At 37.3% G+C, this 27,959-nt stretch overlaps 3 protein-coding genes across 4 annotated transcripts; 2 read left to right on the forward strand and 1 right to left on the reverse strand.

Annotated features, from left to right (window-relative positions):
- The first annotated feature begins 61 nt into the window (after nt 1–61).
- LOC146131847 (uncharacterized) lies at nt 62–14,561 on the forward strand. The gene is made up of 17 exons (XM_083397105.1): nt 62–189; nt 1,076–1,325; nt 2,391–2,736; nt 3,547–3,723; nt 4,449–4,601; nt 4,995–5,068; nt 5,468–5,590; nt 6,305–6,433; nt 7,081–7,199; nt 7,952–8,061; nt 8,873–8,990; nt 9,561–9,722; nt 10,203–10,289; nt 10,703–10,829; nt 11,616–11,740; nt 13,649–13,773; nt 14,470–14,561. Exons 1-17 carry the CDS (start codon nt 62–64, stop codon nt 14,559–14,561), a joined length of 2,445 nt encoding a protein of 814 aa, XP_083253231.1.
- LOC146131848 (NHP2-like protein 1) lies at nt 14,560–17,984 on the reverse strand. Of its 2 annotated transcripts, none has more exons than XM_083396717.1 (4): nt 16,965–16,973; nt 16,228–16,336; nt 15,627–15,764; nt 14,560–14,756 (listed from the first exon to the last, which is right to left on the reverse strand). In XM_083396717.1, the coding sequence occupies exons 1-4, from the start codon at nt 16,971–16,973 to the stop codon at nt 14,632–14,634; spliced, it is 381 nt and encodes a 126-aa protein (XP_083252843.1). In that variant the 3' UTR covers nt 14,560–14,631. The 2 variants fall into 2 exon arrangements, with proteins under 2 accessions (XP_083252843.1, XP_083252842.1); XM_083396716.1 differs by lacking the exon at nt 16,965–16,973 and adding an exon at nt 17,849–17,984 and having other exon boundaries at nt 14,562–14,756; nt 16,228–16,351.
- A 2,985-nt stretch (nt 17,985–20,969) lies between these two features.
- Nucleotides 20,970–26,855, forward strand: LOC146131849 (cysteine-rich secretory protein LCCL domain-containing 2-like). Its single transcript, XM_083397107.1, has 4 exons — nt 20,970–21,045; nt 25,816–25,977; nt 26,331–26,453; nt 26,692–26,855. The coding sequence occupies exons 1-4, from the start codon at nt 20,970–20,972 to the stop codon at nt 26,853–26,855; spliced, it is 525 nt and encodes a 174-aa protein (XP_083253233.1).
- The last annotated feature ends 1,104 nt before the right edge of the window (nt 26,856–27,959 follow it).

Raw genomic sequence — 27,959 nt, forward strand, 5'->3', positions numbered from 1 at the left:
ACATGAAAGGTGCTTTGTTTACAGGAAACATATTAGTTGTTAGAGGTGTAGGACGATCATAATGCTGCCTGGAACTTTATACCCTAAAAAGACCTACGGCCGTTCTTTGTTCGTTGGTGAGTTCAAACACGCTGTAGTGCCCGTCGTATCTGAAAGCACAAACCCTACCAGTCAAGCTACAGCTGGGCCGTGAGTATTATTTGCTGTGAAAAAGCGCATACAATAAATAATTTCGCTAACACGAATTATTTATTGTATGCGCAATATTGCAGGGACGGGCATTTATGTTTAATAAAAAATGTCTTAAACGGCCGGGTAAAAAGTTGATTTGAAATTCAAATTATTTAAAGTTTAATCCTTTTTAAAGGAAAGTTGATTTCTTTAAAGAGATGTGTTTTAGATCATGTTGAGTGGCAAACGTTATGTGTTGTGAATTTCTGTCATTACGTATAAGCGCCGCCATAAATAAAACGTGTAATTTATTTTAAAATAATCTTTAAATATCATTGCTTTACAAGCTGGTAAGAGTAGAAATAGGTAGGATGCCTTACAAGTGTAATTTATTCAATTAAACAAGTAAAACTCATAGTTAAAAACATGAGTAGAAACAGGATCAGACGTTTTGTTTAAAAGGAAAATATATTTCGCCAAGTGGCATCATCAGTTTCCTGTAACCAATCTGTGTTTTTTTAACTGACGTTTTTTTGGTGGTCTTAACAAAGTTTAATACTATTTTGTTGCATTGCAATGTTTTTGTACAAATCTTTAAAGTAAAGTCTCAGTCAAGTCAAGTCAAGTCATTTTACACAAAAACCTGAAGTCAAGTCAAAGCATTTGAAAACAGTGACTTAAGTCATAATAACAGTTCAGGTTATTCCAATAGGTGGAGGTAATCTTTTTAGCTGCTTTGGTGTAGTTTTTACTTAATTTAAACCCAAGTTGCTTCAAATTAATTCGTTTGTCCAAAAGTCAAATCAAATCGTTTCTCCAAATAACTTAAGACGAGTCAAGTCATTGGAAAACAGTGACTTAAGAGCACTCAAGCATCATTACAACACTGTTTTTGTTCGCGCAGGAAAAATGACGAAATCGGCAAGGGTGGCGAACTGCCGTCAGAGGGCGGTAGCGAGGCGGTGAAGGTCTCGCAGAAAACTCTGACGTACGCGGAAGACGAGGGAGGAATAAAAGTGGTGAGAGAGGAAGACCTCAAGGTGATCTGGAAGAAAACAGAAGCCCCTCTTGCTCCTGCTCCTAAACCGAAGAAGGGTCCGGCGGCAAAAGCATTCTTCACTCCGAGTCCGGAGCTCAGTAAAGAAGAAGAACAGGTGATTTGATCAGTGCCTTCTCACTATGTTAAAAGTGAGGAAAGCGTTTTTCGGTCATTGCTTAATAAAAGCATAAAATATAAATATTTTTTTTAGGCCATTTCCATAAATTTTTCTTTATGCTGTTTTATTATAAAATATTTGTTCGACGCCACGGGATTTTAAGTTTTTTGGTCCTCTTTGACCCCATGGAAATAATTTATGTCGTTTACTTTAAGTTTTTTAAATGGCCTCTTTTGGTTTCAAGGCTGCGGAGTCGGAGTCGGACTCGGGACTCGGGGCTCGAGTAAGACCGCGTAAAACTACCCGAGTCCCGAGTCCGACATGCGCATGCACAGTATCAAATTTTAAAACTGTTAAGGCGGCAAAATTTAAATTGTAAAAGTGTAATAGCAATTGGTGGAACATTTTTAAACCATGTAATGCGGGTGGATCAATTAGTGGATTGCAGAAAATCCAGTTTAATTTAGTTGCATAATTGGGTAAAATACAGGCTGTAGAGTCAGAGCTGGACTCAGGACTCGACAAAATTACATTTGGCCGGAGTCGGACTCGGACTCGGGAGCCGGACTCGGGTTATTTTTAACCGACTCCGCAGCCCTGTTTTAAACAATTAGTAGAAGAACATATGTTTGGTAATGTTCACTTTCGAATGAAACTAGTCCAATCCGAGCCATTAGTAAATTACTCGAACTTTTCTTCAGTGACAAAATTGTTAAGTTTAGATAACACTAGTATTTTCCTAAAGAAACTTTCTATATACGCATATATATTAACCTACTTAATTTTGTATATTTTGTAGATATTTTATGTATTTTATTTGTATATTAAATCGATAAAAAATCATTTATCACTAATGATTATATGCGTACCCTAGCGAGCCGGGCAAATAGCCATAATGAATTTTCCTGCATTTCTTATCTCGTTTTGGATGTGTATCGTGTTTTGGATGTGTAAGTATCGAAATTTTTGTATATAAAACATTAAACTGCAAGCCTAGGATACATTATTTATAATAGCGCCCGTGTAGGTAAAGGTTTTCTAAATATAGGCTACGTTGTTCAGACCCCAACAGCCTCCGCTGTACCTACTTCACCCCGAGAAGAGACCGAACCCGGGGAATCGAGCAAGTTTGCGCGGAAAAAGCGACTTCAAATCCCCGCGCGTCGCAACCTGCCTCCGCGGCAGATTAATTTTCCGCTCAAAAATCGAACGGCAACCCTTAAAACCAAAGGGGGAAGCCGACCTACTTCTGCTTCATCAGCGGCTTCTGTGAGCGAAAAAGCAGCGAAAGAGGAAAAGGAAGAAGGCGAGCCGATCGAGGAAGAGAGAAGCGAGGACGGAAAAGAAAAAAGGCAAAGCGAGAGAGTTGAAGTTGAGGCTGAGCAAGAAACGGCTGTAAAGGTTAAAGGTCAGTGGATTTAGTTCTACACTACAGAAACTGGTTTTAGTATCAAATTTATCTTTGCTGTCTTAAAAAATGCTATTAAAGTAACGACACAGACCCAATAATGTTTTGCGTTGGGTTGGTTTTGTTACTCGAAATGCTTTTTCGACTTTTTCGCTTATAATAAATTCTTGTTTATCATTTGGAATGCTTGCGAAATAAAGGTATTGGGTGTCACGGAAGACTTACTGTTTTGTTTACATTAATTTCACTTTGGACAATTTTCTTTTTTATGTCTTGTTTTAAAACTCTATCATGAAGCACAGTGGATCCCAACCGGGGTACTCTTTTAAACATTTTTGCTTTAAAAAAAAAATCTTGTTATAGGTCACGAAAATCTTACTGTTTTTTGGTAACCACAAATTTACTTAAGTGTGCACTTTTATAATTCAAAATAAGTATGTATTTTTATAATTCCATCATGTAGCACAGTGCTTCCCAAACTGGGTGCCATTCGTAATGCTCAAGGGTGCCGGAAGATATTTGGGAATCTTTAAAAATCATTTTTTTTATAATTGACAAGCCTTGTACAACTCTTTGTGCACGATTAGAGCAATTATCGCAAGTGTATTAGCAAAAACTCACAATAGATAACGTTAGCCACTTGACATGATCGAAAACATAACTATAGTAACTCTACAGGAAGACGGTTTATTTTAGTTGATTACATACTTCAGACACGTAAAGAGAAGACTGTTCAATCTACAATGTGCATTTCCCTTGGCGTGCAAGTAGCAAATGATATTTCATTCAACAATTTCCCGCATCATGTAGATACAAGCATCTCACAGAAAGTAAGCGAGTCCGAACAATCCGTTGAAAAGCAACCACTGGAGGTGCCGGAGAGCGTGGAGAGCGAACACGAGTCGCTAGAGGCGCCAGAGAGGGAAGACGAGGAAGTCCCGAAATCGATCATCATAAAACCACTCGACCTTGCTGGATACGCGCAAAGTATGCTAGTAAAATATCTTTGATAACAAACTTAAAGTACACTATGCGAGGATCTGTAATGTAGCTTGATCATTTAATGAACTGCAAATCCAAACAAAACACATTTCATCAACTGGTGATACAAGTTCGTATCGAAACGTCCTAATAAAAATCATGTCCGTCTCTTCAAGCTTTTCGGCTTTGCAGTTCATTATTAAGTTATTATTAGTTTCCCAAATGTTTACATTTTTGATAGACATTCAGGTTATTGCATCGTTTTTGTGTAGTTTTCTTACTTATTAAATGCAGGTCATAATTTCTTACATTAGAAAGGCGTTTTTCAAAATGATTGATTTATTGTAGGACTTCTAAACGGGGATAATACGAAAACGTTTAAAATCTATTTATTCATTTTCACCATCACTGTTGCCTCTTGTTCTTTTTTCACCAGGCAATAACCATCTCCCTAAATGTATTTAAACTAAGTTTCAGTGCACTTTATAAAATTACCCGAGTGACGAGTCCAACGTACGCATGCGCAGACTCGACAAAATCGCAAATTTAGTCGGATTCGCATTCGGCTTAATCGTTTTGGGCCGAAGTCGGACGCGGTTTATTGTAAATCGACTCCGCAGCCCTGGTCAGAGTTTTAGGTTGAATTCAGAAGCGGTTAGTTACATTAACGAATAAACACCTTTGGTTTATTCCATACAAAATGAACCCGAAGCTTATTTTATCCACAGGAGTTGAGGTTGAAGCTGAGGAATCCCTTGGTGTTCTTGAGCCTGACGCGGTTGCTGATTTAAAGAGGGATTTAGCACAGAAGGGGATTATAGTTCTACCACCTAGTCAACTTATCGATGAACCAAGTGTAAGCATTGCAGAAGACGACACAATCAGTAAGTTTATCATTATTGTTCTGTGTTTGAAACTATGTATTTTATTTCAAAAAGGCTGTAATGCAGTATGGTTTGTAAACTGGGGTCCTTAACTCCTTGGGGTACAAGTTTTAGTGGGCCCATGGCCTAATTGAAATATTACTGATTTATTCTAAAAATTAAATGCGTTGTACTAATAACAAGTTAAATGTTGTATCAGAAAATCCAATATAACAAAACACACGTTGCTAATATCTTGGCCTTTAGATTGTTAGGTAGCGGCCGTAATGCATACCAATAGAATGTAAAAAAAATTTTTTGAACGACTAATATTTAGGATTTCACAGCAGGGTCTCTAAACATTTAGGTGTTGCACATAAATCATAATTAAATTTCAACAAATAACTGTTTCAGCGATTAACGAGGATTCAACTGTTTACGACGATCTTGATGATAAAGACGGATTCATAGCAGACGACCAAACTGAGGTAAGACTTCTATTAAAGGAAAGTTCAGGGTCAATACCCAAAGTACTTTCACAGTAGGTACCACAACCGGAATAACATAATTGATTTTTTTTTAATTAAAAAAACATTTCTTTGGAATTTCCAAGACATAAAAATTGAATTTAAACCATCCACAAATATAGTGCTGGTGGATAAATATTTTAGTGTATACTGAACTTCAATAGCTGAAACGAAAATAGAACAAAATGGAAAAGGAATCTTGAAAAATTATTTTAAATAAAACTTCTCTTGTAAGCAGATATTAAAATCGTTCTACGACTGATGACATCTAAGTTTGCTTAAATTCCATCGATGTAATGGCAGCTCAAGGATATATTTTTACGTTAATGTAACGAAAATTGCTGATCATTGTTTCGGCAGATTTTATCAGACAAACTCGAGAAGAAGGAGGGATTTAAAACGAACAAGTCGTTTGAAATCAGGAGGTTACAAGCGAAAGCTGAGAGGGAAAGGGAGAAGAAGAGAGCTGTGTTTGGTTCAAGGGTGGGAATTTATAAATACTGATAATGCTGTATCATATGATTGTGTGTTTTAAAGCGTGTGTTAAGGAAATTATTTTCACGTGTTGCAAACAAATCATTTTCAGGTGACTTTAAGTCCCAGTCAAGTCTGAGTCAAGATATTGGTATAAAAATCAAACTTAAACCATTAAAATTGGTAAAATTGTTCTTTTTTGAACCAATAACTCTAATAAAAAACAAGACAACTCTATAAAGTAAGCTTATTGTTTTACGTGCGTCAATTAGGTAAAAAAACAATTTTATAAAAAATTATAAATAAAGGTACTTTTTCAATCAAGTTTCAATCCAGTCATTTGACTCAAGCCAAGTCAAGTTATTTATTTAGGTGCACTTACGCAAAATCATTATCTTACGACTTACGCCATTCTCCACTTATTTTCCATTGGTAAAGTTATAACCACCGCAAAACATGCACAGTAACATAACTAGATTACTTTTTAAAAGAGATCGCTGGAACCTATTAGGATTCCAAACAGTTTTAGTTTTGTTGGTTACAAATGTAGTCTAAGACAATCATTCCTGTTATTTAGCTTATTAATTGAACCCCTTTATTTTTAATAGTTCATTTTTCTTTTGTTTCCATTTTGTCGGCACAAGGCGTTAACAGAAAATCTATTAAAAACGCGCATTTTTGGTAATCTTTTGAAACTTTACGGGATTCTCTTTTCGTTTACAGTTTCCAAAGCTCAGGATGAAATCTGAAAGTCCAGCAGCAATCTCCAAGAACGGGCCTTATGACGCTGAACAGAAAATGGTGCCGCTTAAAAGCTCCCTCAAGCCAGCCACACCACCTCGTGACAGTGAGGTACTTTTATTGCAAAAGGGAGACGGCGAGCTGATTACACAATGTGTCCACATTTGATAAAAGTACTTCCAAAAAAAGTTGCACATTTTGCCCATTCTAAACGAACGTGCGTATATTTCCGCGTGCACATTTTTGCCCACATAAAATAAAGTTGTCATTTTAAGTGGAAAAAAACGTCACGCCCCCCTTGACAAAATAAAAAACCAAACACTGTCCAAAGTATATACGTGCATTTTAAAGACTTTTGGGTCTTAGTACCGTTTCCAATGGCAATTGTTTTAATGAAAGGTAAACTAAATCTTGTCATTATATTGACAATAGTAGCTGATTTCGTTAAATATTAAACAATTTTTATTCTGCGGAGTTACACTTATATAAATTCCCGACCTAGAAAATCTGCCCCTTTAGTTTGTTCATGGACAAAAACTTGTGGAAACGAACTGAAAAGTTTCCTCAGCGAAAATATCGGTTGATTTGGTCGAAACTGAATGACTAAGTTAAACTTCAAGAATATTTCCCTTTAAAGTTACTTTAAGAAATGCCCTATTTGTATCACCTGACTGTGAGGGTATTTTCAAACCAAAAAAAACGGCGAAAAAAAATTGTTTTCCCATCAAGGATCAGCTAACTTCTTCAGTTTTTGCCAGAACGGTAAGATGAACGCTCCGAGTCCTGGAGGTGGTAAGATGAGAGCATCAGTACGCATCCGGGATCCAGAGTTCGATTATGAGGAATATACTGACGTGGAATTGGACTCTATAGACAGGTGGGTTAACTGGTCTTCATCGCTTTAATTGGATATACAGTAATAGGGTTTTAAGATAAAATGGTAATCATCGAAGGTGGATACATGCCGCGGTAGAATGTTGTGCTTCAATGTGCTAAAAAAATATTTTTTCACTTGCTTCTGTAAGATTTCCAAAAGCAAAAAAAGTCACGTGTGGCGTATTTTTCAAATTCTATTCTGAATAAGAATATACAACCACGTCGTTACATTGATATAGTTAAAACGCCCTACAAGTTTCTCACACCGGTTACCAAAAATTTAGTAATGGTTTTATAGTTTGTTAATCGAAACTTTTCATATCTTTTTATCTTTTATATCGAACTCAATTAAGTTTGATTTCAAGGTATCCAACCAGTTTTAATAATAGGCCTACTTACTGTTCTCTTTTTCCCAAGCCTAATTTGAATGGTTAAAGAATCCTATTTTTAATGGTTTTAAGTTTATTCCGATTTGTGTTTTAATTCGGTGTATTTTACACACCTTGTAAAACTGTACCATGAATTCATTCCAAAACCTCAGAGTTATTTATAAAGTCAACTCAAAAAATCATGTAGCCTAGCCTTGGGATAACAAAATATTAGGGAATGCTGGCTCTTGAAAAATAGTCACTATGTTGCCAATGAATAAAGAGATATTCGAACCGTTGGTCTTACTACAACCTTCAGCCATTTTGTCCCAAAAGGTTGTTAAATTAAAAACAATCTAATAACGCTGCCTCTCTGTTGTCATAGCAACATGCCAAACAGCGGACTGACCTACTCGGATCTGGATGAGAGCTCGGTTATTTCCTCCGGCTCATCCACTTTCAGCACAACAACCTACAACGATTCACCAAACGATTGTGAGATGCCTTGTTAAGAATATTGCTCGTTGCATTTCGGTTTCCATGTATCTAATCTAGGGTTAACGGATAACGTCACATAAATAGGAATAAAGTTGCCATTAAACTAGGCATCTAAAAAACGTCTTTGTGACTTAGCAGCAAATTTTATTTTAAACGAGCAAAGCTTGAAACATACCATATTTATTTTGATGTGGGCTGTTTAGTGTCTTGTTACCAGATTAAGCCAGACAATCCACTTTAAAATAATCAATCTATTACTTTTCGTCTGTTTCCTAGAGGTTAAAGTACATCAGGTTGAACTGAAGCAATTTGTAGATTCAAGGCGCCAAATATTTTGTAATTAATCTTCTTTAAATAACACAAATCATTCCTTTTTTAAATAATTCAGTAAAACTTTAACTAAGCTTTCAAGAACCCCCAAAATTAGTCCACATACCCCTAGGAGTCCACAGGACCCAGTTTACGAACCCCAGTATATATAACTAAATCAGTGTTTTTCAGCCTGTAAGTCGCGACTGAAAATTGGCGAACGTTTAATTTGTTTTTTATAACCGACTTCTGTAGTTTCGCATGCTAAAATATTTTTTGATTGATTCTGAGCAAAGTTCTATAAAATATAAAAAATTGCGGTAGCCAAAGAGATAACCAATTTTATTTCGATTTGAACTTTTATTATGCTACTGTATTAATTGTGTTTTGCCCACGCAAAAAAAGGTTAAGAAACACTGGACTACATAGTTGCCCGTATTATAATAGCAAAGCGTTATCTTGCGGTATTTAGCAAAAAGTTCTACTCTTTTTTGTTCAGCTATTTCTATGAGCGATGGAGAGTCTTCGTTGCGCGGTAGTGCCCTCCACCGGTTGTACGACGAGCTGGACAACTTGACTCCATCGAGACAAGACGCATACCCAGAGGGTACAAACAGGTTGGGTGCTTATCTTATAGGATGGGTTCCACGGACTTATTGAGGGTACGTGGCCTAGTTTTGATGAAAAAAAATCTTAGTGTATACTTTAATAAATGAAATAAATAATTTTAAAGAAAATAGTTTTCTTGAAAAAAAACCCTCAGGGGCCTTCTTTCGAAATGTATATTTAAACTTCATTTCAGTTTTGGACTGAAAACAACAGGTTCCTTAAATTTGTTTTATGACGTCATTTTTAAAAGTTTCATGCTTACCCTACCCCACTCGGACCAAAAAAATGATTTAGGGGGCGCGGTATAAAACGTTTAAGAATACCCGTTCTAGAGGTATCGATCCCTCCCATTCCTGCACCTAATGACATAATAGGTTTTTTCAAAGCATGGCAGCATTGTTAGTGACTGTAAACAAACCACGAATTTTTTACAGCCGTTGGGATATGTTGGTATTCTATGCATATAAAACGTAAGTTGTTCCATGGTCCCAGCACGCACATTTCATTATTCATTTCATAAACGCTAAGACTCGTGGCAACAAAATGTAAAAAGGGACTTATTTCACCAAAACTCGCAGAGAAATCGACTCGCGGGACTCGAAACGAACTCGCTCAAGTATGTCACGAGTAACTCGATCCAGCCTCCACCTTCCACTTCAACGTCTGCAGCCAAACCGACTGGTTGAAGATTACATGGAGGCTTACCAAGAAAGACCAATGCACCTGTTCGATGCTATGAGGTGAATTGAAAGGGGTGTGAAAATATTATTTGCTGTGTTAAATTTGTCTCCACTTAAGTCACTGTTTTCAAATATCTTGACTTGACCTAAGTCTTTTCGGTAAAATGACTTGACTGAGACTTATTTTTAGCAAATTACTTGAATAAGCCCACATAAAAGACCTTCATAAATTGGGTAATTTGAGCCATTTATTAACTGTTATATAAATCTTAAAAGTTTAAGATTGATTTTTGATGTTATTATCTTGACTTTGGCTTGGACTGGTACTTGATTTGCTTATTGTTTTATTATTAAATTGGTGATTTGACTTAGAGATGACTTGCGCTAATAATGACTAGGACTTGACTTGGGCAACTGATGACTTGAAATACTTGACTTGGACTTAAATTATTTAAAAAATGACTTGACTTGGACTTGAGTCACTTTAAAATGACTTGTTTAGAACACTGGAAAACACTGCTCTAATACATGTTTTTTTAGGCACGAGCGACAAGGGAGCAGAGAGGAGCGGAGAAAGAGGGATAGGAGAAGAGTGAGTGCACTTCAGGAGGAGCCGAGCAAAAAAGAGTGAGAAAATGCTTTTGCCTAATTAAAAATACGTTTAAATCGAGTTTTTTAGTATACAGTTAATAACTTCCGTTGCAGCAACACACAATGTGTAGGGAAGCAGTTGCATTTTAATATTATAAGCATCGATATTAAATCTATAGCTAAGACCGTGAGAAAATTCGGCAAACGCTAATACCCAAATCAAACAATGAAAATTATAGAGGTTAAGGTTAAAATCTTTGGAACGGAGACACCGGGTGTTTCAAGGCTGCTTAACTATGACGTCATCTCTTTATGATGACGTCATATGAACAAAAACCTTCAAGTCAACCCTGGTCCACGTAAACCCAAATAAATTTATTTGAGTCCCTGTTGCAAAACGGTTAATAACCCCTGGGGTACATAGTTTTTAAAAACTTTTTCTTCTCTAGGCGCCGTCCCCGCCCGCCCCCGGGAAAGCCCCAGAAAATGGGGATGGCGTTCGGCCCCATGATTATCCCAATCGAACCCAGAGCTGGGGGCTACACAAGAAGACAATGGAGGGGACGAGTCGATAAGGTTTTATTTTCCATTTATTTTCAACGTTTTAATTTTAAGTAATAAATAAACAAGTCATTTTGAAAAGACCCAAGTCCCAATCAAGTCATTTCTAAACTAACCTAAGTGTAAGTCAAGTCGTATGTAAATTAACCCAAGTCCCAATTAAGTTATTTGTTAAATAACTTGAGTCCAAGACAAGTATTTTAAAAAATACCGTCAAAGTCCCAATCTAAATTAGCTGCCCAAGTCAAGTCCCAGTTGAGTCATTATTAGAACAAGTCTACTCCAAGTCTAATCACCGATGTCAAAAAAATGATAAACTAAAACAACTGGTCCCAGCCAAGAAATTCAGAAAATAACTTTAGTCTAAGTTTTCTAAAAAAAATAACAAGTCAAGTCCCAGTCTAAGTCAATAGTCATCAGCTGCCCAAGTCAAGTCCCCCATATTTAGCAAGACAATTGTTTTAGGTGCAAATATCAAATTAAGTGACTTTTTTTATATTAAAATGTTTTTTTAAATTTTATATTGAAATGTTCATTCAATCAAGTCATTTGACTCGTTGACTTACGTTCAAGTTAAGTTTTTGGCCAAAAGACTTGTCAAGTCAAGTCTTTTTAACGAAAAGAAGTAAAGTCAAAAACTTAAGTCAAGCAAGTAATTTTGGTAAAAAAACTAAGTCATAACAAATGATTTTACGCAAATACCTTAAGTCAAGTCATTTAAAAACAGCGACATAAATCAAGTCAGTACAACGCTGTTGTGAGGTAACCTTTAAAATTTTAAAACCCCATATTTGTAAACAGTTTTTCGAAACATCATACGCGAACCGGGATCGAACAAAATCTCGAAAGAACCCTGAAAACTATCGAAGTGGAACCGTGGAGCAAGAAGCTGATATGGCTGGCACTTGTGCTTGCTGCAGAACCAGGTATTAAGGCAGGGGCGGGCAACATACGGCCCGCGGCGGGATTTTGAGCGACCCGCAGACAGATTCCGGTCTTACATGATAATGTGGCCCGCGGCAACAGTCTGCCGCAATCCCCCACTAATACGTCAAATAATAGAGATTGTTAGATATTCTTTAGTTCATTATTTTGGGTTAAAACTAGAGAACTGTAGCCCCATACGATCGAACTAAGAACAACATCAACGTTGGAATAAGACACAAATAGGACCTAATAGTCGTAATACCGTCTAAATTTGAATAAGTCAAAACCCGTCGGATTAAGACCTAAATGACCGTAATCAAATCTATAAAACATTTCACCTAACCCTAAACCCCACCTCTAGCTAAATACATCACTAACTCCCCTAAAAATTTCAACCCAAACACAATTTCTAACCTTACCTATTACCCACCAATAACCCCGAAGGGCCAAAAAGTCAGGTGCCAAAACAGCGGCGCAATTCAAACTAGTGCGCCTAAAATTCGACATCAAAACGGCCGATCGTCCCAGGTCCCATAGGCCTACCTACTTCCTACAGTTTCAGGTTAGGCCTTATTTCGACAGATTTATTTCTTATTCGGACGATTAAGTTCTTACTCTGTCGTGAGTATTACTGCATATTTGGCTTTAATACTATGGTATTATTGATTTTTCTGCTTTAGGTATTGTTGCTTTTTAGGTCTTCTTGTGTGTTCCCAAATTAAATTTAGAATTTACATCAATATTTTTCCTTCAATTTTACCAATAAACGTAAAGTTGACAAGGAGTGCCGCAAATTTAACAAGGATTGGATGACCAAGTATACTTTTTACAACATTAGCCGCCATTATGCGACAAAACATGCAAGCTATGGCAGTACGGTTATTGTATCAATTCAGTAATCCGGCCCGCTCAGTAGGCTACTTAATTATACCATATCAGGCCCGCCGACTGGAGAAGTTGCCCGCCCCTGTATTAAGGGGTGGGTTAACCATTAAGCAAAATAAGCACGTGCTTAGGGCACCAGAGGAAGGGGGAGCCAAATAAATTTTAATAGCCGAGTTATCAAAGGTGACTCAGTGTTTAATGAAACTATTCGAGTTGCTCAGACGACTCAGACCTCAATAGCGGCCCTCCGGTGGAAATACTTTTTTGCTTATTTAACTTTCTTAAGTAGGTACAGTATCATCTTAAACCTCTATATTTTTGATGCATAACATCTTATGTTCTAAATTTAACATACACCCTACACATAAAAAGGTAAAACCCAGGGAGTCGAACCGGAACCGAACCGGAACTTTATGAACCGGTTTTGGGTCAATTTTTTCCGAAGCGTAACCGAACCTGAACCGGTTTTTATAAGAATTTAAGGAGCCGAACCGGAACTGAACCGAATAATTTGGAAGTACCTGAGCCTTAACCGAACCTGTAAACAAAAGCGGTTCGCTCCAGCATGACGTCACAACTTCTATTTTACCGAGTCAAGTTACGCCATGTTCGAAATTTTATGAAAAAAATAAGAATTTTGAGTTTAAATTTTTTATTTTTATTTTTTAGATATTTCAGTATTGAGTTGCTGTTTTTTTTTATAAGTCACGGAACTTAGATTAAATGACTTACAATGCAAAGATTATTCTCTACATTTATCGAACCACATTTTGAGATTTAGCGCAAATTATATTGTATCTGAATCGGTTTTGAAATAGCGATGGTCGAACCGGAGCTAAACCGGAACTTTTAAATTGCTCCGAACCGAAACTGAACCAGATTCCGAAAAAATTTTTAAACCCGAACCGAACCTGAAAAGTCAAACGGTTCGACTCCCTGGTAAAGCCTATTACTACCATCTGTTTTAAACGACCAACAGTGCCTCCGCGTGTCTACGCTAAACACTATTCTTCTACCGCCAGATGTCGTCCTGTGTACGACCTGCTGGACTGTTCCAAGAAGTCAGCTTTAAGTCACCTTCTATGGCTCGCCATCCCAACATTAGCGATCACTTGTCTTGTTCTTGTGCTGATTTTATTTGCAGCAGGTTGGTTTAGTTATTTCCTACCTGTATTTTTTTTTGGGGGGGGGGGGGGGGGGGCAGTGTTTATCAACCTGTTTTTCGTGGCCACCGAGTACTTAGCAAACTCCAGTCCAACAGCGAAGCTTTTGGCTTTTTTTTTTAGAACAAACAATAATACATTAAATAAAATCGAATCTAATTACTATGTAACATTTCTTACTATTTGTTCCTACAGTTTTCTTAAATTTTGGAGAAATATTGATCAAAATTATAATCTTGATTAATTTAACCTTGTGACCTGCTGTAGTCCGGCGACCAAACGACAACACAATAGCTAGAGTCGCGCCCCAGGGGTTAAAACAAACTGTTCCAGAACACAGGTCACCAAACTATGACCCGAGATCCAAAATCGGCTCATCGGTTTAATAATTTTGGTCCGTTACATATTCACAAGCAAAGTTGCATTATTAGCTACTGAACAGTTATCTAAACGATATTTTAAACTAAAAAAAATGAATGAAACTCGCTATATAATGAAAATCAACATCAACACAAAGTTCAATAGTCGGCCCGCGAATAATCCGCCTCCTAATAAAAAAATGGTGGCTCATGGAGTGGTAACCCCGTTTCTAGGGGGGATCTACAGTACCATACTATTCAACTCAAGATACACAAATAGGCGTTTTAACAACTGTTTAATCAAACTTTCAAATTTTTTAGACATCGTTCCATTTCAAGTCGCAGAAATGGCGCAAGAAAACTCAACGGCCGCGATTTTAAACGCAACTTCGTTGGAAGGACAAACTACCTGAAGTGAGCAAACATCAAGAAACGGCAGTGGCTGTTTATTAACGCCAATCGACAGTAAAGAAGCAAAGGCGTTCACACCAGAAGTTTCTCGATTTCTCTCACCAAAGAATCGATCTGAGATTTGAGCTGCGACCCTTCCTTGACAGTTATTGAGGCTGCTATCACAGGTCGCGAAACTCCGGCAGCGCGACCCAGTGCTATGGAAAAACGTGAACAAAATTATGGCGCTGATGTATTCATGCACCTCAAGAAAATCGTACAAAAACAGGATAGAGCAGCGGTTCCCTAACTGGGGTGTCCTGTCCGTACAGCAATTTCAGAGGGTCCGCAATGAGAATTAGTCTAAAACGCAAAAGTTTCTAAACATTAGTCTATGTTTTAAACATTATCTGTCATCATTATTAGTCTTTGTTTTATGATAACAAACATGTTATGCTGTACTACCTGCTATCTGCGAATCGTTCGCATTAGTTGAAAAAATGTTACATTAAAAACAATCGTGTCAACAAAAAACATGGAGCTGGAAATATCAAAATAATTGCATGCAAAGAGTCCAGCAGGCAAAATTTTTAGAAAAGTTTGGAAACCGCTGGGATAGAGGAACGTAGAATGAATATCGAAATCCTTACAGAAGTAAACAGCATCTTTTGAGTATCTTGAACGTTTCTAATGATTCTTTGTTCGTTTTCAATAATGTTTAAATCATGTAAACGTTTACAAAATGCTATCTAAAGTACAAGTACAACCTCCAGCCATTATGCTTCAGCATAGAGAGGCTGTCAGAACTTAAGACAAGATATATACCGGCGATTTTACTATTAAATTGACATATCCTGTCCCAGGTGGGCTTAACAAAAGGCAGAATAATTTTTTAGCAAAGGTGACAGAAAAGACCCATTTTTTTCCTCAGTACAGTGCTGGAGCTAGTTTTATGTGTTTGTGAAGCTCGAGCGGAGGCCATTGGTTAAATTGTTTAATTGGTCCGTAGTTGAATCCACAGCCAATGTTGTTTTACTATGGATGCCCAGCCCTGATTTTAGCGGCTTGCTAAATGTTTTTATATTTACCTTGTTTAGATCTTACAAAAACGTAAGGCACATTTTTGTCCTCGCACAGTAATGGAAGATGCAGTAAAATTTCCAACGGTTCAGCATCAGCAGACAAAACAATCAGCTCGGAAATACCACGGTTCAGGGTTTTTGTGGCTAAAAAAACATTCCAGAATTTAAGAAACACATTTAGATAGACAATCTTAGAAACCTTTAACGGTAAAATTTTTAAATAATAACTTCTACCATAAACAAAATTAGGAAATAAAATAATGCTTTGCACAGCGTAAAATAGTATGTAACTGCTAAAACAACATTTACTCTTATTAATTGTTTATTAGATTACATAAATTATAATAAATAGTTGCCCTCTTTTTCAAGAGATTTCATGTATTAAGATTGACAAATGCTACAAAAGCAAATTTTTTAAAACTGAATAAAAAAAGATGCCGAAACAAAAATGTTACGAACCACTGGCTTGGTTGAATCAAAATTACTTGAAAAAATAAGTAATGTAAAATTACTTCAGCAAAACTCATTCGAGTAATTAATTAGTTACTTGTTAGTTACTAGTTGCTCGCTTGAAGCCTCAAGACTCTTGTCAGAAACACAGTCATACCTTCATTTGCTCCTTTCCTCAGTTGTTTGTAGTTGGCTGCCTGCTGCACCAACTCCACGATCGTTTTACTCAAACAAGAGTCAGCCAGCGGATAAGCTTTAGGGTTCACCTCACAGGTCTCATCCTAAAAACAAACAAGTTAAAAAATGGTAAAGTTTCTACAGCAATACATAACATTAATAATATATTTTTTAGTTGTACATAGGGATGTTCAAAGTAGAATCCCAAGGTATTCTAGAATAATAGGTTTCGAATCTAGAATAACAAATCCAGAATAGCGAATCCTAGTATATTTTTATTAAATTATTCAACCTCGGTTTTGTTTGGGAAAGGGATTAATCTTTATCTACCCTACAGGGCCCACAATCACAGCAATAAATTGCCCAAACAATTTTCTAACATGTGTACATTATAATAAAAAAAAATCTTCCATATGTTTAACACTCATAACAACTGTCATTTGAAGCAGTGTAAACTGTAATATGTCAACTGTCCAGGTTGTTGCCAAAACTTATTTTTTTTGCCAATAGTGAGTAGAAGGCAACACTCACAGAAGTTTTAAGCAATTTTTTTCAAGCATTGTTGGGTCTTAGGGCATATTTTGTTACTAATGTGATCTGTTATGCAGTCAAATAATGTACTGCAAAGAATACAAAGTTACTATTGACTTAACGAATTCTTGACAATTACATGTTACTTTAGCAACTTCACGCATTTAGGGAAATTGCGAACTCCACACCAGACATTACACTTGATCACTCGCCCGCTTGATTGACACTTAATTAATAGACAAAAGAGACACGTTAATTGGTCGCCCGAAAAAACGCTGAAACTGCACTACCAGGTTACATTTAAAGCACTGTAAATTGGTTGCCGCAGCGACAGGCCAACTTACCACCCGCGTTTGTGCAATTAGGCGCAACAATCCGCGGTAAAAACAATTATATCGGTTTAAATTACCCGAAATAAACAGCAGAATTGAATTTGAATCCCATCTGGATTCAAATCCAAGGATTCAATATTCTACTTTAAACATCCCTATCTTGTACAGTTATATAAAAAAATGTAAAGATTTTGATACAACTCAAGATCATTCTACTTTTTTCCTGTGAAGATGTTAAGCAGGAAAAAAACAAAATCTTACACCATAACTAAGCCATATATTATCTAAATAAGGATATTATTTTGTAAATTTAAAAGGTCTAACATATTTTACGCCAAATAATAACACCAACAAGTTTTGTGCAAGCATTTAAAGTCAAAAAAAATTTGCAAGAAGGCACTGGAATGCAATCGGGCAGAGTTTACATTTTGGCAGAAAAATATAACCCAGCAAAAATGGAAATAAAAGTAGAATTTGGATAGTCCGAGCAAAATATATTTTGTTAAAAATCATAATTGTGTGACAAAATAGTTTATCAGCATTAGGCGAAAATTTCCATGTACAATTGTTGCAAATTTTTTAATGATGTAATGTTGTTTTTGTTTTGGTATATATATATATTTTTTTTTTAAACCAAGCACACTAAAAAAATTAACAGTTATGTAATAGAGTGTCCATTTAAATAAAAGTTGTTTAGTTTTAATTTTTTTTACTATAAAACCACAAACAAAAACTTGCCATGTTTATAAATTTCAACTTCCTCTCAGCTCACAAGGCGATCACTGCGTCACTGAGGTATTATCACTTCAATCCTCACATACAAAAAATGAAGGCACAAGTGTAACTATAACTTCACAGCTGATTAAGAGGATCTGCAAAATAGATGTAATTGTTTTGTGTTGCTAACAAGTGATTGGCCTATGTGCAAAGTACAGATAAAAATTATTGCACCTATTTCCCTGTCGCTACAATAGTGGGTAGAGATCAACCGTAATCACTTTTTCAGACCGAAACCGAATTTATGTTTTTGCCAAGCAATACCCGATACCATTATTTATATATCTGGATAGGGTTGGGAATTTGGCCGGTCAAATACTATACACATTATCAAAATGTAATTGAAGTTAAAAATAAACCTTGATTTTAACTTTAAATAAATATATGAACGTTTTGATTCAAGTACAATGGTTTGTAAAACAAAAACAATTATTTTATGACAATCAATAAGATCATGCCCATCTTACAAAGCACAACCACCAAGTTAAGTCGACAAGTTCATTAACGAAATTTAACAAGTAAATGCATTAGTAAAAAAATATTTTTACTCCTCATCCCAACTTTGTCACTATCTGAATTTTCTAAATCATCACCAGGGTCCACTGGAGATAAGGGATTTGGTTCTTCTAAATTTCTAAGTAGCGCAAGATTGTGGTATACCCCTACTAGTCTTTCCTTTTATGACAAATGCAATTCATCATATTTACCTGGATTTATTCTAAACAAAATAAATCTACTTGCTATTACAAACACTTGTTATTAGCACAGAACATGTGTTTGCATCAGGTAAACCCTACCATTTTATATTTGAATTCTTTAAAAAAGTTACAATCAAGATTATTGAAACTCAAATCACAAAAACAAAAATTTACAACATTTGAATCCAATATGAGTATTTGACCAGTTAAATAAAGTGCGGTCAATTGACCGACCGGCTTGCCAACCCTATACCTGGGATATGGTAATAAATTAAATTATAAGGTTAAAAATCGAAATAGCATTTCAGTTTATTTAGTCTTGTATATTTACATTGCAATTATGCTCAAATTATTTTTTAGCAAAAAATAAGAAATTTGTCTAAGTATCAGAATTCTTTGTATTCAGACCTTATTACTATGCTTAAGTAAAATAGATGAAATTAGAACCAATCAAAAGGAATGTTTTTAGGTTTAGGCCAAATGTTTCACTATTTTATGATCCTTAGTTGCCTCATGTTGTTAACCTAAGTTTTTTTTTTCCTTTTTAAGGCAGAAATTGGTATGTTAAATAAAACAATCACGACTCAAATTCCTGTATTAATTTGTTATCGGATCACCAAAGATACCACTTAGCATCACACAAGAATCGACACAACGGCTAGGGATCGGGTATCGCCTCCAACCAAATTTTATCAGACATCCCTATAGTCACAGTTATCAGTTGTCAATCCTAGTTAGGCGATTTTATCACAACCAAGTCAACTTCAAGTCCATTCAGTAGTTTAAAAATAAACAATAATTCAACTAAACATAAAACACCCTAACAATATGCGTTAGGGTATGCGGTATTATTGTGTTTTGTTTTTTGTATAACTTTTCACGTACATAAGTAAAAGAGCGCCCAAATTTGGGTTAGGGTGAGAGTTAGCGGTGGGAGGTGGGTCAGGTGTTGTTATATTCATTATTTAATAATGATACTTGAACCACCCAGACCAAAACGCTAACCCGCACCCTAACCCAAATAATGTGCGTTGTGGTAGGATTCTAGACCAGCGCCCAACAAACTTAGTTTTGTAAGATATGCAACTGTTTATCGCCAAAAAATGTAATGATAAGGTTTTCAAATTATTTGTATTACAAAATAAATGCCAATTTACAGTAATTCGTACATTAAACTGATTTATTCAGCGTTAGAATATTTAACAAAACAAAAATACCTTTTCTGATCCAAGCAGTTTGCAAAATGCGAAACACGTGCAAGATTGTTTGGATTTCGCGTATCTTCACCATGGTTCAAGCGGTCGTGTGAAAAATGATTTGTGCTTTGGTATTAATGATGGTATAATAAAGGCCTTATTTGTTTCTCTCAAAAGGAGGACTTAAGTACAATTCGAATGAGGTTTTTGTTTATAATTTATTACCTCTTTTGAGGGCAATTATGCGTGTATACAGCAAAAGTAACACCAAATTTATTTGACAGATTTAAACTAGGTAGTAGAACCGAACCCGAAACGAAATTTATAACACGGATTAGTTCATTTTATTACCGAACCGTAGCCAAAGCTGAACCATTTTTTGCATGAATTTGTTCGGTTCAAATTGACTAAATTTTTAATTCAAAAAGAGATATGTCACGCATTGGGCTCATAAAACATATTCGAACATTGCTTAATATTAAATAATAGTTTTAACTGAACTTTGTATAGTTTATTAGCTCACAAGGACCAGCATGTCATACTGTGTATGGCGCCTTTAGGCTAAATACAATTCCCTAAAACTGTGTTCACCACAGGGGCACAAATCGTGTGACGTCACGTTGCTTTCTGCCAGCCTTTTTACTGCCGAGTCGATGTTGCCACGACAAGGCACGAAATACACGCGCCAGCTCAACTCAACCACCTAAACTTCGTGTCTATATTACGAAGAGATGAAGTGGCTTTAGGCGGGAAATGCTCGTCACAAGTGCGCAGTCTTCCGTTTTAGTTCTTAGAGGCGCGGCGCAAGGAAATGACAAGATGCACGATTGCTGGTTTGCTGCTTTACTAAATGCTTTTACTCGCCTGCAACCTGCTATTAGTTCTCGGTGATAGTTTTTGTTCACAATGAAACATACGGTAACGCATTACTTTAGCTTTTAGATCAAGGAAATCGGTAAAAGCGTTAAATTCGTTCGAGGTAAGAAATTAAATGATCAAATATAATTTGATATTCATTTGGCAAAGGCAGCGTTTTTTCTTATGAAGTTGATTTTGACACTTTCGTAAAGGTAAGTTATCGCCTCATATGTGAACAGTTTTGCAAACGCGACCTGATGCATTATTTTAACTGTGACTTTATTATATAGAGAATAGAGTTATTATTCTATTTTCTGTTAATTTTCCGACATGACGCCGATATCTGTTTCAGTTCTTTTCCTGGGACTGATGATTGCAATTCCAGGCACTCTTTCATCTTCCGCTGGTATGTACAATAGCGTTGGTTATGTCTTTATGAGTAGTAAAAAACCTGAACATTTGTGTTATAACAATTGTTAGTTTGATATCAAATGCAAAGTGTTTTACATGCGTTTTATTTTATCGCTTTTGTGTATCCTTATATTGCTAAAGGAAACATTATTTGGTTAAACCTTAACGGAACACAATAAACTGTTTAAACCACACAAACATTTTCCTGTTGTTTTTTGCTGTTTAATACGGCAGATTGGTTATTCTCCCATTTAGCGACAAACACATACAAAGGAGAGGTACACTGATAAATATTCATGTCGGAAATTCGTAGCACTGAATGCACAATGTGTTTCTTATGAACTGCGTTGTACACCGAAGATATGAGTTAAGAGGGTCTCGACCAGCCAAAAAAAAGCATAGCCCACATGCTAAAATTTTCCAGGGGGGGGGGGGGGGGGCAATCAGGGGAGTAACCAAAAAAATCAAAATTAATTTTCAACTTAGGGAATTCCCCTATTTGTCGTCTGATGTTAATGAATAATGACGCCATAAAACAGTGACAGTATGACGTCATATAATTGTGATTGCAAGACTTAATAAAAAAACTAATCAGAAACCGCCAAATACGTCCAGCAAAAGCGACTAGGTGCGTCGTCGACAATCCTGTCAGGCGCCAGCTGCGAAATCACAGTGTGCAATCGTTAACTTCAGGCGAAAAAATAAACCAAGACCGTGCAATATGTGTGATTAATTGAGGTAGAATCATACATAATTCGACTATCAGCAGCGCAGTTTTCAAGTTCCATGAACGGAACTAGCGCTAAATTCCAAGCACGTCTTTCACCACCTGCATTACTAAACGAAAATCGTTTTTCCCGGGTGTTATTATGCCACGACGAGCGCAACATCTGCGCCGAGCTGTGTGCCAAGTCAGCTAAATTACAAGCTGCGGTTGAGAGGAAATGAGTTGTGTCGATTGCACACTTAGCACGTGGTCTTAGAGCAGGGATGTCCAACCTTTTAGCAGAATGGGCCGCATTGCCACTTTAAAAATTTCGATGGGCCGCAAAATCTCTCAAATTAAAGGGGTGACGTCATAAGTTGCGTCATATCATGACGTCATAAAACAACCTAACTTATAAACACCCGTTCTTCGAGAGTGAACTTATGCGCAAATATGCGAAAATTTAAGTTTTCACGTGCTTGGGCTGACATATTTCCTTAAAACGGTCCGGAAAAACACACATTCAGAAAAACAAACATCTTACTTAGCAATGATGGGTGCACAAAGTGCTCGATGGATGTTGAAATGCGACATTAGACTCGATTATAAGAAACACAAGATTATGCCTACATCAAATACTGCGCGATCTTCACGTTTTAATGATATTCGAAACAACTGTTTTTAATAAAGGTTACTGAAAGTGAGAATTAGTGGTGGGCCGCACGTAAATATCAGGCGGGCCGCAATGCGGCCCGCGGGCCGCAGGTTGGACATCCCTGTCTTAGAATATGCTTAAAGAGCATAATTTTGCGTTAACTATCATTACCTAAAAATGTACTTTGAAACGCGCACGATAGTCACAAGTATACCTCCGTTTGAGAATCTGCTTCAGTTAAACAAATGTCGATGTTACACCAACATCGGATTTTAGCGAATAGACCGAACAGCGAGGAACATACTGCGTATAACTCGACGTTTTTAGCGAGACAAAAAGAAAGAAGGTTTGACAATTGTCGAATACACACTTGCTTATCAGTCAACCTAAACCACAGGTTCTCAACCAGTAGTGGGCCATGGCTCACTGGTGGGCCATAGACCAATTTAAAAAGCTATTTTTAGTTTCATTTGTGTCATTTAATTTAATTTTACAGGAATAATGGCTTGGGGAGAAATTAAAAAGGAATGTAAATTTATTGTTCAGCCGCAAGTATCTCACTAATGCACGTTGATTAAATAATCTGTTTTGAAATATGTTCTGCTGTGTTTTGTTCTAAACCTATTTGAAAGTTTTTTCTTTTATAAAAACTCTATTGGGCCACAGATATTTTTTGCAACGTAAATGGGCCACGAAAAAGAAAAACTATCCAGAGTTTACGGTCGACCAAACAAAAGACGAAAAACGGCGTTTTGCGCTCGATTTTGGTTTCGCATTAGATTAAGAAACGTGACCCAATTACTTAAAAAGCACGCCGCTTCGAACAGTTTGTTAAACCATGACAAAAACGACCAAAAACGATAATATCACTTACAAAAGGGGGGTAAGAACTCCCGCCCACCTGGATACGCCACTGGGGGCAATGGATAATGTATAGTATTTGTAACCTTTATAAATAATACATATTACACTTAAAAATAATAGTAATAATCGCATTTTGAAATTCCAGGGGGGGGCAAGTGCGCCCCCTTGCCCCCTCGTGGGGGCGCTGATGTCCACATGATAAATAAAATAGAAAAACTGGGGAATTTGATACCATTAACTCTGGCAACGCTCCATCCCAAAACATTTGCGATGTTTTTCAAAATTTTTAGAAATTACTATCTTGAAACCAATGAAGGAATGACTTTTTGCTTAAAAATAGATTTTCAAGAGGAACATCTAAAAGCAATGTATAAAATATATCACATGAAAAGTTATTTTTACTGGGTATCAAACATCGAAACTATCATCACTTCAATCCACGACTGAGTGAAATAACCTTGATCGTACAAATAATAAGCGCAAGTAAAACGAAGCTTTAAGCCCGTGGTCGGCAAACGCCGTTCCGCGGACCAGTACCGGTCCGCGAGGAGTTGGTTACCGGTCCGTAGCAGGGTTGTAAGATTAAAATTTTGTTGAAAAACATACTTAAATATCCTTATTTTGAGAAGCTGGTAAGAATATAGGAATTGGTAATTATGTTATGCCAGTGTAATTTAAGAAAAAAACGTAAAGGCCTAAAAGTTTTATTGAAATGAGCCGCGGGCTGGGTTAAACTAAATTGTTTGGCTGGCCGGATGCCGCTCGCGGGTTTCAGTAAGTTCAATAATTCTTAGATGGGAGCATCTCTTTGCGGCAAAACAAGCATAAAGTTCGCATTGAAAGTTGTAATTAAATTTCCTTTCCTGAACATTTGTTGTTTATTCAAGGCCGGTCCGCGACAAAATTTTAGTTTTAAACCGGTCCGCAGTGCAAAAAAGGTTGCCGACCCCTGCTTTAAGCCATATGCTATTATCTACCAGTGGATTAGCAGCTATCAACTGTTCGGCTTGAAGCCATCCAAATTTGTCGTGTACAAACGGAGAAAAATAAAAGGGTGTCATCACTGCACGACGAGAAAAAAAAACATGTGATGACGAAACAAAAATGTAATAGACCCCCCAAAAAAATATATTGAAACTAAATCATGTTTGATTTACCTTTTATTTAAAAAACGTTCAAGTTGTATTAAAAAATATTATTATTATTTGACGACTGTTGGTGGTTTGTAATGTTAAAATAAAAGCGTATATCTAATAAGTAGGGCGATTATTTTAAAAAAATAAATACGCATTTGTGAAAAATTTAAAATTTGATAAATTTTGACCTAAAAGTATATTTTTTGACAAAATTTTGACCTATTAGAATTACATTGAATTAAACAACAACATAGTTGTGTTTGAATTACTGCATTAGTAGCGTCTTTTAATCGTGATTTTAAAAACAAACAAACAAAACGCTGTTTATTTTAGGAAAATGTTTTGTAAACAGTTTAAATACTATAGTTTTTTTTATTTTTGTAAACGATTTATGGGCATTTTCATCGATTTTGACTTGAAATAATTTGATAAATGTTGACCAACATGTAAATTTTGATAGAATTTTGTCTTTTTTTAATGAGTTAAAAAATAATCGCCTTTCTTATAAAGATAGGATGCAAAATTAAAAGCAACACTTGGTGTTTTACAGCGGTTAGGCATTTTAAAATAAAATTTGCTAAATAGGCCAAAGTATCAACACATTGCTCTTGTGGTGTAAACAAAGTTATAAGACGACGTTTCGGCAACGTCACCTAACGTTTTGTCGTGCTGAGTATTTACCCTGATAAGCTCAGCTGGTATCTGCTGCCAAAACGTTGGTTAATAACTTCGTTTATACCAGAAGAGCGATTTTTGTCAGGTTTAGTAAATTTTACACAATCTTTGTAAAGTCGTTTTAAGAAAAGTGTATTTTTTTATTAAACAAGAATAGAAATGTGTATTTTTTTAATAAACAAGAATATGCGCTTGTCATTCATGTAGGAGCACCCAAGGGACTTAACCTGGTCATTTCTCCAAATCTGTGCTAAAATTAAAAATTAAACTAAATTAAAATTTAAAAAATTCTCTTTAAATAAAAAGTTGAAAAAGTCTCCTGAAGGTAATTGTTGAAAAATATTTTTAACTTAAAATAAAATACATTCTTTTCATCGTGGTGATTACATTTGGTCCTTCTATATTTTTAGGAAACCCCAAACTCCTTGAGTTTTGGTGGATGTTACGAAAACATCGCAAACAATTCGATACTTTTATTGTGAAACCGCGACACACGTGAAACGTTTTTTCATGAGAACGTATACTTACTCTTTAGCGTCACCTAGCTGTTGTCAATATACCACCTTTAGCGCCCCAAGCGACAGATGTACAAGTTTAGGTTTTGGAATCGCTTTTACACACTTTTAAAACTGTTTTTAAATATAATTTTATCAAAGTTTAAGTTTTTTATTTCCGTTAAAAACTGCAATAATTACACTTTTACTCAACAGACATTATATTTATTCTCAGTCACTTGCGACACTGATTTCACTGACTTGACCTACTCGATAAGTCCTATGATCTGCCCTGGCGAATGCTGGAGACAATCTGATCGAAATCAACTTTGCGGACTTGACAAGTATTCGGGCGGATCAATTTGCCTTGCCGCCATGCAGCTCGGCCTAGTTGACGGTATGTAGGTCTGTTTTTTTTTTTGTTTTTTTTTAAATCAATTGAATGGAATAATATTTGCATTACACGCCTCAACTTTTGCAATCAAGTATTGCCCTAGGTTTTCATCTTGTGAGTTAACCTATCTACTGTAACTACAACAAGTGTATGCTGGATAATGTTATAAGCTGCATGTTTTCACTTCAGATGTAAAGAAACTAAAACCAGCCTGAAAAACTGTTGATTGTGACAAAAAACGTTGTTTGTGTGCTTGTAGGAGAACGTTTATGTGTGTGACGAAAACTTTTTTGAGTGGTTGTACAACAACGTTTGCTTTTTGTAGCTGTACAAAAATGTATGTGTTTAATTTACAGACTTTGGTGGCTTTGTTGTGGTCTACAGAAACATGAACGTTTCTTTCAAACCCGTGGGCGGCTCAAGATACGGGGTGACATCCCACAACTGCCCACGCTCTAAAGTCAGCTACACATTCGACAGTAAGCGTCTTTGTGTTTTGAGCAATGCGTCTGATATGTCTAGCTTCAGACTCGGTGTATAAAGCAGTTCTAATTATTTTTGTTTCGTATGTCAAGGACTATTAAATATACTTAAAACATGGGTTAGTTAAGCTAATTGTTGAATGAATCAATTAACTAGTCTTTTGTTTGGTTTTTGGTGTTTCCTCTGGCAAGAAATAAACCAAAGTTTGTTTTGATGTAAAGTTTTTTTATGCAGTAACCTGTGATACGAACGGGAATGCGAAGCAGGCTCTGAACAAGGCTTTATGCCCCCCTGGATGCGGGGGTGGTTTGGTGCTAGGAAGCGACCCCTACCACATTAATTCGTCGGTTTGCAGCGCTGCTGTGCACGCCGGGAAAGTGACCAAAGGTGAAGTTTGATTGAATGCTTAAATTAAGCTGGTATGAGTTAAAGGCTGGGCTTTGGCTGGGCTTTGGCTGGGCTTTGGCTGGGCTTTGGCTGGGCTTTGGCTGGGCTTTGGCTGGGCTTTGGCTGGGCTTTGGCTGGGCTTTGGCTGGGCTTTGGCTGGGCTTTGGCTGGGCTTTGGCTGGGCTTTGGCTGGGCTTTGGCTGGGCTTTGGCTGGGCTTTGGCTGGGCTTTGGCTGGGCTTTGGCTGGGCTTTGGCTGGGCTTTGGCTGGGCTTTGGCTGGGCTTTGGCTGGGCTTTGGCTGGGCTTTGGCTGGGCTTTGGCTGGGCTTTGGCTGGGCTTTGGCTGGGCTTTGGCTGGGCTTTGGCTGGGCTTTGGCTGGGCTTTGGCTGGGCTTTGGCTGGGCTTTGGCTGGGCTTTGGCTGGGCTTTGGCTGGGCTTTGGCTGGGCTTTGGCTGGGCTTTGGCTGGGCTTTGGCTGGGCTTTGGCTGGGCTTTGGCTGGGCTTTGGCTGGGCTTTGGCTGGGCTTTGGCTGGGCTTTGGCTGGGCTTTGGCTGGGCTTTGGCTGGGCTTTGGCTGGGCTTTGGCTGGGCTTTGGCTGGGCTTTGGCTGGGCTTTGGCTGGGCTTTGGCTGGGCTTTGGCTGGGCTTTGGCTGGGCTTTGGCTGGGCTTTGGCTGGGCTTTGGCTGGGCTTTGGCTGGGCTTTGGCTGGGCTTTGGCTGGGCTTTGGCTGGGCTTTGGCTGGGCTTTGGCTGGGCTTTGGCTGGGCTTTGGCTGGGCTTTGGCTGGGCTTTGGCTGGGCTTTGGCTGGGCTTTGGCTGGGCTTTGGCTGGGCTTTGGCTGGGCTTTGGCTGGGCTTTGGCTGGGCTTTGGCTGGGCTTTGGCTGGGCTTTGGCTGGGCTTTGGCTGGGCTTTGGCTGGGCTTTGGCTGAGCTTTGGCTGGGCTTTGGCTGGGCTTTGGCTGGGCTTTGGCTGGGCTTTGGCTGGGCTTTGGCTGGGCTTTGGCTGGGCTTTGGCTGGGCTTTGGCTGGGCTTTGGCTGGGCTTTGGCTGGGCTTTGGCTGGGCTTTGGCTGGGCTTTGGCTGGGCTTTGGCTGGGCTTTGGCTGGGCTTTGGCT

Source organism: Ascidiella aspersa, chromosome 9 (genome assembly GCF_963924565.1).
Source record: "Ascidiella aspersa chromosome 9, kaAscAspe10.2, whole genome shotgun sequence".
Classification (NCBI taxonomy): Eukaryota; Metazoa; Chordata; class Ascidiacea; order Phlebobranchia; family Ascidiidae; genus Ascidiella; species Ascidiella aspersa.

Coding starts and splice junctions, on each gene's coding strand:
- LOC146131849 (XM_083397107.1), top strand. CDS start 20,970: ATGACGCCGATATCTGTTTCAGTTCTTTTCCTGGGACTGATGATTGCA. Junction 21,046..25,815: donor CACTCTTTCATCTTCCGCTG/GTATGTACAATA, acceptor ATTTATTCTCAG/TCACTTGCGACACTGATTTC. Junction 25,978..26,330: donor GCAGCTCGGCCTAGTTGACG/GTATGTAGGTCT, acceptor TTTAATTTACAG/ACTTTGGTGGCTTTGTTGTG.
- LOC146131847 (XM_083397105.1), top strand. CDS start 62: ATGCTGCCTGGAACTTTATACCCTAAAAAGACCTACGGCCGTTCTTTG. Junction 3,724..4,448: donor CCTTGCTGGATACGCGCAAA/GTATGCTAGTAA, acceptor TATCCACAGGAG/TTGAGGTTGAAGCTGAGGAA. Junction 10,830..11,615: donor GGAGGGGACGAGTCGATAAG/GTTTTATTTTCC, acceptor ATTTGTAAACAG/TTTTTCGAAACATCATACGC.
- LOC146131848 (XM_083396716.1), bottom strand. Junction 15,765..16,227: donor GAGGAAAGGAGCAAATGAAG/GTATGACTGTGT, acceptor ATGTTTTTTTAG/CCACAAAAACCCTGAACCGT. Junction 14,757..15,626: donor TTTTGTAAGATCTAAACAAG/GTAAATATAAAA, acceptor GTTTTTCCATAG/CACTGGGTCGCGCTGCCGGA.